Source organism: Orbicella franksi, chromosome 15, assembly GCF_964199315.1.
Source record: "Orbicella franksi chromosome 15, jaOrbFran1.1, whole genome shotgun sequence".
NCBI classification, from domain to species: domain Eukaryota; kingdom Metazoa; phylum Cnidaria; class Anthozoa; order Scleractinia; family Merulinidae; genus Orbicella; species Orbicella franksi.
Window position 1 is genome coordinate 16,358,204 of NC_138159.1, and position 9,911 is coordinate 16,368,114.

The following is a 9,911-nucleotide window of genomic DNA, read 5'->3' on the forward strand; positions in this document are numbered from 1 at the left end:
ACTAATGCATTTCTTTCTTGAGCGTATGAGTTAACGCATCGACTTGGTCTAAACAGGCAAATGGTGTTATGGTTATGCGAACCTCTATTGTTACAATTCTCAAGTGAAAAGTAACAGTTATTGTCCATTGAAATGCCTTATCACATTTCCATGTTTATGTTGAAGAGAAAAAGAAAGAAATAAGCGCGCCGTCCCTAATAAGGGTCCGCTCTCCAATTAGCACCCTCCCTTGAGTTACCAAAAGTATAAAATAAGTGCCCGGGTCACTAAATCGAACCATGAGATATTTGCTGATATGCAGGTAACCAATCGTTTAATTCATGAACGAAATGAAAAAGAACATATCACTGTTAACCTTTCCAGTTCAAACTGTTAATTCCTGTTACTGAGAGCCATACAGTTTTGAGAATTTGCTGGTAAATCAAGACGGCTCCACTTAGCAGATGATTTCAACTATTTTCATTACCTGTATGCTTGATAATGTATTGGTATTGTGATGAGAAATTAGATCTTGATCACTCTGGCGATTTAATGAATTAAGCAAACCTCAAAAAGACGACTTTGATACTTAAACATACCGGTTTTATACTCTTTCCTCTACCCAGGCCTAAGTGTGTCCGTCATTCTCGACGGTCTCGATTACAACCAATACTTGGGGAAGTTGTTGTCCTTCTTAGACCCAGTCCTCCTGAGTCCAGGGCGTGATCGATTTGTGCGTTGCTGGCATGCCAAGACTGACGGCTCGGCTGCATCGATATTCCACAGCAACTGTGATGGAAAGGGACCCACTGTGACCATCATTAAATACGGCAGCTACATATTTGGTGGATATACCGACGTGTCCTGGCACAGTGAGTATCATTCTACTACTAGTATACTAATGCAAATGCTGTAATCTGATTGGCTGAGCCATTGTACACTATCCGAAGTTTTGAAAGAACATCTAGAAACAAATGGATAATCCAATTTTTGAGAAGACTAAAAGGATGGCAGTTACAGTTTCTTAAATTGAAAATGCTCGAAATTTGTAATTGTTAAGTACGCGTGGACACAACTGCAAATGTCAAATTGACAATTCAGTCCGCACGAATTCTCTAAAGGGTGAAGTTTAATGCTTAGACCGAAAATAATTGGAATCATTATTTGAAGGAAATTTCAGTCAGAATTCTAGTAAAGCAATTGGATCATAACCTCAACTATCACCTCAAAGAAATCTTGAGCTCATAATCTAATTGTCAATTAGAACTATCGTCTCCTTAAGACTCAAAGACTTGAGACTTAAAGGGGCAGTGTCTCGGCTGTTATATCCTGTTTTAATAAGTATGACGCGGAGCTTGTTATAAAGGTGCTTATTTAGGAAGCAGGGATGACGCATTGGTGAGAGCGCTCGCCTCCCACCTATGTGGCCTGGGTTCGATTCCGGCACGGTGCCATACGTGGGTTGAGTTTGTTGTTGGTTCTCGCCTTGCTCCGAGGATTTTCTCCGGGTTCTTCGGTTTTCCTCCCTCCACAAAAACCAACATCTCCAAATTCCAATTCGACCAGGATAGAGGACCCGCATGAAAACCAGCTAAGGCTGACGTGGCTTCCTCTCTAAATACTGTAATTTAATATCTTGCACTGAGAAGACGAAAAAAAAAGTAGAAATTGGTTCGAGCCAGTACCCAATGTTTGTTCTCTGTCCTTTGTATAGAACCGCCGGGGTTCCAAACTACGGCGGTTGGCTGTAGTTAGATACGACCGTTTGGTTTCCTAGGCTTCCGAAAAGATAATGCTGACGGAATAAGACCCAGTTGCATGATATTTCACAAAATCAGAGTAGTGAAGCTGAGCTCGGAGAATTTTCTATAGTATGTCCTGTTGTAAACCATCAAAAGCTTCCAGAAAATCGACCTCTCTCTGTCAGTCTCCGGGCTTCTCACTTGCTTATCAGTCTTGTTTCAACTAAAACTCTTCTTCGGCTTCAAAAACAGTTATCTCACCGGCTGTAAACCAGAACGTCGCGATCTCATTTCACGCATTTGAAAATTCAGACGTCAAGAAGGTATATAAACCGGGTATATAAATCCACTAACTTCTTTCGTGTTAGAGCTGTTTTCAATTGAGTGTCGTAAAACTAAACCAATTGCTTACCAATTGGACTACTCAGCCAATCTCAAACCGTAGGGAAAAAGAACTAATTTTCTGATTATCGGCCGACTCACAATTGAAAACTGCTCTATCACGCGTAACGCAAATTAAACGCTTTTGCCAACAGATCTGATCCCCACGCTGAATACTTATTTTTGTTGCTGTAGTTGTTCTGTTCCAAAGAACTCTTTATACAATATGGTTTCTGTATATATCTGTTTCTTTTTTCAACCGAAATGCTCAGAATTGTTAAACTTTTGTTTCTAATTTAGGTTCTAGTTGCGGTTATACTCCTGCCAGTAAAGCTTTCCTGTTCTCGCTTTACAACAATGATGGATATAACCCTGTCAAGCTGACTCAGTATCAAAATGAACAATACGCAATGTATCACTGCTCCAGCTACGGACCCACTTTTGGTAATCATGACATCTACATATCGGACAACGCTTTGAGCAAGTCAAATTTGTATACCAATTGCGGCTATACATACTCCGTTCCTTCAGGATATTCAACTGGTAACTGTGGGTTTTTCACTGGAGTCTTTTATTTCACTCCTACTGACATTGAAGTGTTTTACGAAATAGGTGATTAAAAACAGAACATGCTAACTCTGTTTTAATGTCGCAATAATTTCATTTAGCGCACTCTCTCCAATAAGCGCCGCCTTACAACCGCCTTACAAGTGTTTTACAAAATAGGTGATTGAGAACAGAACATGCTAACTCTCTTTTAATACCGTAATGATTCGATTCAGCCTTCTCCTTCCAAAAAGCGTCCCCTTTCTAACAAGTCCTCCCTATTCATTGTCCTTTTCTAATACACGTCCCCTATTCTAACAAGAGGCACCATTGTGAAATTGGAATTAAAGACATTGATCTGAGCGTAATATTACCAAAGACATTGAATTGGACTTATCAAGGCCCGCTTGTTACAGTTGTCAAGTGATTTTACCCGTCACTGTTCAATCACATTCCACTGTTTATGTCATAAACAGAAATGTATAAGCGACCCATTCCTAAAGAGCGCCCGCCATCCAATAAGCCCAAATCACCCCTCCCCTCCCCCCCCCCCACCCCCACCTTTGAGCTATCAAAAGTAAACAGGCGTCCGGGGCCCTAAATCGAATTATTATGGTATTTGTAAATATTATGGTATTATGTAAATTGTAATTACGACAAGCGATTGGCGTACGAAACGCATGCCACATTGTCATCCATGATACAAGAACGGTCTCGGTTTAAACTTTTCCAAATCCCTTGATATTATTTGGAGTAAGTCGTGCCGGTCACACTGTTGGGTTACACGTTAGAGTTAGAACCACATAAAAATCACGGCTCAGTAGCTTTCATCTGAATGGTCACGCACTAGTATTTGATCCAAACTTAAAAGTTAGAACCACTTTGTACAACATAGTAAACAATGTCACATGAAAATACTGCTCAATAGCTTTCACCGGAATCATCGCACATTAGTATTTCATCTACAGACGTAAAACTAAGAACCACCTTCTACAACATATTAAACAGCACCACATGAAAGTACTGCTTAACAGCTTTCATTTGAATGGTCACACACTAGGGTTTCATCCACAGACTTAAAAGTTAGAACCACCTTGTATAGTATGATGAACGTACCCCATGAGAGTGTAGCTTGCCTATGCTAGACTTTCATCGATAGATTAATTTTAATGTTAAACTTTGCAGAGTCAATTTTGTGTAAGCCCTTAGCCTTCAAGTAAGACTCCTTGAGTTACTATGGCTACTTAACGTAACATTAGAGCAGAGTAGAAGAAATCTAACAAAGTAGATACGTTTTCATACAAATTGAGTGGTCTTTTAGAAAAAGTATCAAAACTATCAAATTTGTAAATGGTTTTTGGTATGATCACGGATAATAATACTAATTCCATGCAAAAAAATATTTCCTGCAGAAAACGAAAAAAACCTGTCATAATTTTAATAACAAAAGGTGCAAGTTGTAGAATGCGTGTACCTTAGTGACAGCCGTTTTCCCAAGACAGGGGAAAACGGAATTCGAAATTCCAGTTTCGTTTTTCGTTTTACTCACGAGATCGGAAAAAGGAATTCGAGATTCCATTTTCGTTTTCCGTTTTCCTACTACATTGAAAATGGATTCCAACTTCTGTTTTCGTTTTTCGTTTTACCACAACTTTGGACAACAGAATTCTAATTGTTATTTCCTTTTTTCGTCTTTCGTTTTTTAAGATATTGAAAAACGGAATTTGAACATCGATTGTCGTTTTTCGTTTATGTGTTTTTGTCACTTTTGTATACATGAACCCACAGAAGAATGTTGGTTCTTCCTGTCGCTAACAACAGTAGACCTGGAAACCACATCCTTGATGAAGTCTTTGTTCGCCGTTTTCTCATTGACGAAAATAATAGTTATGAAGACCTTCTCGAGGGAATCAAGACCCGATATGGGGCTGCACAGTAAGTGTAAAAAGGTTTTACAGTCGCCATGATATCAAGAAGAGAGGGTCAGTTGCAGATGGAACAGTCGATATCCGGTCAGTGTAAAATAAGGACTGCGGACTGCAGACTGCAGACTGCGGACTGCAACTGCGGTAAAATGGAGACTGAGGGTCAAATGCAGACTGCAGACCATGAGTAAAATACAGACTGTAGACTTTTTAACTGAGTAGTTTCCATCATTGAGAGCTAACCGTAACTGGCAGGCAAACCGGAGCGTTATTTAGGCTAACCGGAGCATTGCAAACTTTCACTACTAGCCTGAATAACCCTGTTTCCGGTTAGAAATCAATAATGGAAATAACACCGTCGATATATACTTAAAAAGTCTGTAGTCTGCAGTCTGCGTTTTACCGTCAGTCTGCATTTTATGCCCGGTCGGTCCGCAGTCTTCGTTTTACACTGACCGGTCGATAAGTAGAGGGTGCCATATCGGAGGTTCAACTGTATATGTTCCAAATCGATCATGACAAGCCTTTGTACCGAAACTTTTTGACTTAATAGTCGTACCTGAATAGCTATTTAATTCCGTGATTTGTGATAGTACAAGCATAATTTCATTTCCTTGCCGATATCGATATCGTGGTAGTCGAAACAGAAGGCTTTTATTAACAGTCAGCTCGATGCGGTTTGTAGCGGGCTGAAAAATTCTTAATATTAGTTTTCTAAAAATATAGCTGCACAGTTTTTTTACGCTAATTGTTGTAATCACAACTCCGTATGTATGTACATTCAGTTACAGATAGTTAGCTATGACGTCCATTTTGAGGATCGTAAGGGAGGAAAGAATATATACCAGCCCAAAGAGCGCTAGCGCCTGCTTAATAGGCTACGTCTTGAGATAATATAACAGAACACAAAAACGAAAAACGAAAATCGAAGTTCAAATTCTGTTTTCAATGTCTTACGAAAATAGAAGATGAAAAACGGAAATGACAATTGCAATTCTGTTGTACGAAGTCGTGGGAAAACGAAAAACGAAAACAGAAGTTCCAGTTTCGTTTTCAATATAGTTGGAAAACGAAAAACCGAAAATAAAAGTTCGAATTCCCTTTTCCGATGACGTGGGTAAACGAAAAACGAAACTGGAAGTTTGAATTCCGTTTTCCCATGTCGTAGGAAAACGGTTGGCACTAAGGTACACGTATATTTTGTAGTATCTTGGTCAAGGATAAGGAAGTCGAGTGTAAAAGCCGATCATTCTTTCGTGAGAGTTCATATTCGGCCAAAGCTTCCGCTTTTAATTTCTGGAAATCCCAGTTGCGAATGGAACAACATTTTGCGGAATTTCCGGGGAAAAGAAAAACCTCGCTCGCCAGGTATTCCCTACTTTTCGAAAATATCTACGTTCCATTCAATTTTGCTCCCGGAATTCAGTTCGTATTTCGCAAATGCAGCTTTCATTTAATATAACTTGTATTATCTGGAAACTTTTGGCCAAGTTTCCAAAGTTCTGTAATTTATGGTTGATTAGAAAACGATAAATCCTAGACAAAAAAGTTGGGACACGAAGCAAGTTCTCCCCTTCCCAACCTACAATGTTCATAATCAGGTGATTTTTTCCCTTTTTGTTGAAAAAACGTAACATTTTCCAATATTGATTAGAGGGGATAGGAGATACGTGATCCAGCTCAAGTGTCCCCACTACTTTTGTCCAGGATTGTAGCTCTGAGTAGTAATTATGAAAAGTGCTATGAAAGCACTATTTGTTACATTTATTTTTTTTATTTACAAAGGCTCTGCATTTAACCACTTAGTTGAGGGACCCAACATAGGTTTCGCGAGATGCGAGATGAGAGCAAAAATGAAGGCGGAATACGGGATGACAGAACTTTTAATGGCGGGATGCGGGATAAAAATATTTCGGTGAGAACGGGATTTACTCTTTTTGACAGACGGGATGCGAGATAGTCCTAAGAGCGACGGCGGGATGCGAGATCGACGGCGGGATGCGGAATGTAAAGAGGTAAATTACACATTACAGTCGTTACATGGAGGAACTACGACTCTTTATCAGGCGGAATCGAGATAAACATTCCGACCCGGGCGGGATGGTGCGATTGAGCCAAAAATACTAGCGGGATGCGGGATTGAAATAACCTATGTTGGACCCTCTTAGTTAGCGAACGGAAGTTTTGCGAGCTGGCTTCATGAGGTTTAAACTTCCGCCGGAGTTTTAAGTTTGCAGTATACAGCTATTTCAATTAACGCGGTCGGAGCAAAGCTTTAAGCTTCTTTCTCTTCAGACGTCTGGAAACAATGTTCTTTTCGCCACACTTAATTTCAGAATTTTTAACCAAAGGTCGTTTTATAATAGTGAAAGAAAAGATACAGAAAAATGGTCTAATGAGTGGAAAATCTATTGTATCCTTGCTAATACTTCATGAGCAAAGATACAAATTCGTAGATTTCCTCTGCACCAACATGCAAACTTCCGACAAATACCCAGACTACTATTCGGTCTTGTCGCGAAGACTTGACGCTTTCATCTGACAACGTCGACTGAAATAGCTGTAAACGTAAAACTCCAAGAGGCATCACAGTCATCAGTATTTATTCAATACCTTTTTGTAGTGTTTAGCTTTATCAAGCTTAACACATTGACATTAAAATAAAATTAGTGTCATTTATTCATTATTTATTTAGTGGAATCTCTCTTTAAGCCCGGGCCAAACGACAACGACAGAAACGACAGTCGCCTTCTGATCACGAGAGATACACGAGGGTATTTTTTCAACTCTCAGCGAGTGTGGGCAAAACGGGAGAAAACTCTTCGTGACTGGCTAGAAAAATTGGAACAGGTTCAAATTCGATAGGAATATACGAGGGTTAACGTGAGTCCCCGATAACGCACGAAGGTTGACGAGAGCCACCGATAACGCACGAAGGTTGACGAGTGTCACCGATAACGCACGAGAGTCGCCATGCAAGAGTTTAAGAGAGTCACTGAGACCCCGTCCACACTGCGCCAGAGGAATTTGAAAACGCAGCTTTATTTCTACGTTTAGGCCTACCGTCTACAATAATCCATCACGAAAACAGAGCGTTTCAAAAATGCTTTTCAAACCGGACGAAATGGAAAACGCCGGCTTTTCGTTTTCGTATGGACGGAAAACATTTTGAGAACGGAGCTTTTCGAAAACGATTGCGCACAATAATCATGTGATTTTCCTGGATGAGTTTTCCTCAAACGCAAATCCAAGATGACCGGTGATTGTTACGTTTTTAAATTCTTCCGGCGTATTTTGGCGGTAAACATTTGATGCGTTTTCAGAGTGAAACTTCCGTTTTCAAATTTCTACGGCGTAGTGTGGACGGGGCATGAGGCGTATATGACTTTCAAGCCAGGCGAGACTCAATGTTTGTTGCCCTTTGGCGCGGGCCCCCTGAGGACCAAAAAAAAAGAAAATCGGTGTTGTTGAAAGGTAGCCTCGATTGTGTGGAGGCCATTAGATAAGATTCGCTGTGCTTGTTTAAAGTGTTGTAAGCGTTGTAAGGTCAATGTAAATAAGCCGTAAAACTTTAAATAAAACTGAATTAAACGGTTACTCATTCTCTTCAGTTGATTTAGCATCACGCGAGGTCGCGCACTGCATGTCAAATATGGTAAATTTAATTTTTTTTTTTTTTTTGATACGGTTTATGTGCACTAAAAATTTCCTACGGTTAAACCAAGAGAATTAAGACTCACAGTCTCAGCGCTTTGATAGAACGTCTGAACTTTTGTGCGCCGCGGGCGTTTAAGAGAAATAAATAAAAAGGTAAAAAACTAAAAGCACACTGATTTGTTTCATTTAAACGATTTCCTCTTTTACATATATTCAAAATATATTCCCAATAAAATATTTTTCCCCTGTGCTAACAACAGATTCTTTGTACAGCCATTTGTCTGTTGCTTCAGTAAAAACCATATACTTTTCCATTTACAAAGACTCCAGCCTCACCTAAGCTGTTTCGTTCCGTCAATTTATTCTTTTTACAGATTGTTTTTTACTTCTTCAGTCCCAATACATTGTCGCTAATTGTTCCGTGGACATTGCCAAAACAATTTTAAAGCCAAAGCCTGAATTAGAGACCTACACAGAAAATCCTTTGTGTTCATGGGGTACTACTGTTATGGGAACGGAATGACACTCTAATTAACCACAATATAGTCCAAGAATCTTCTGGGAATTATACCATTCTCATATCTCAAGAATGCTTGCGAACCTACACCGTCCAAAAAAATTTTAGACATTTTCCTGAAACATAAAAAACACGTGTTAGACTGAAACAATATCTGTTAGAATGATAGTTTTGGCTTTGGAGATATACCGACGGGAAAATAAGAAAATTTCTATCAATCCGTTACGTATCTTCGGGCCCCTAAACTGTGTCTCAACTAGTTCAGATAAATAGCTCTAAAGCCGCTAGTTTCTTTTGTGGAGCGAACTCTGATCGCTCCATAAAAGAAACTGGTGGCTATAGAGCTATTTAAAAGTGTTATACTGTACTTTAAACATTTCGGACGATTTTATTTTGGGACAGTTTTTTGTCCGAAATTAAAATCGTCCGAGTTATTTGCAAGTAATTTATGTTGGGTTACATGTACGGGGCCAGGGTCTCCCAAAGGGTTTATTTTTCTCTTTCAACTTGTATTTTTCTTTTGTTTATTTACTTGAAGCAGGAGCCCGTTGATCCTGGTTGAAGATTCGGGTTGGAAAACTAAGCAGAGGCGCGTTATATCTCAGCTAAAGTCGATTCTGAGAAGTCTTACAAGATCCTTTGAAGTTTTTGTCTTTGGAGTGTTGAGAAATTCCAGTAAGACGTTTTGTCACCGTTCAATTTTGAAATTAAGCTTCTATGAAACCGAATAATATAATTAGTTCGCTTGTAAAACGATACAAACATTTAATTGCGTTGTTTTACTCCATTTAATTACCAAATGCTCTCTCTCGAAAATAAGCTTACTGTCATTACTGAAATCTTTTATAGGTGAAAAAGATTAATTTTTAGACTTCTGTGTAAAAACCGTTGATGTTAAAAAAAAAACGTTCCCGGGTCGAAGCCGGCAAGAAACCTGTTAATTTAACATCCAGACATTTCACAAGCATATGGTATATTAGCTATTGTTATTGCAATTTCAATAGATGATCAGGCTATTCATGCGACAATTCATTATCCATCAGAAATAGTGTCTGTGAAGTAGGTAAACAAGAGCATTATATTGCAGCCACCTGCCATTTAGTAGGAGGACTTGTCCACTGAAAATTCAAAAGCTTCTCTCTCCATTTAGCTGTGTTTGACTTT

At 39.2% G+C, this 9,911-nt stretch overlaps 1 protein-coding gene across 1 annotated transcript in view; it reads left to right on the forward strand.

Moving 5' to 3' along the window:
• LOC145470676 (uncharacterized) overlaps positions 1–2,722 on the forward strand; it is a 39,536-nt gene extending 36,814 nt beyond the window's left edge. Inside the window, exons 2-3 of the mRNA XM_081454498.1 lie at positions 606–851; positions 2,403–2,722. Of these exons, the coding sequence (XP_081310624.1) occupies positions 606–851; positions 2,403–2,722 (566 nt within the window). The remainder of the gene's footprint in view (positions 1–605; positions 852–2,402) is intronic.
• The last annotated feature ends 7,189 nt before the right edge of the window (positions 2,723–9,911 follow it).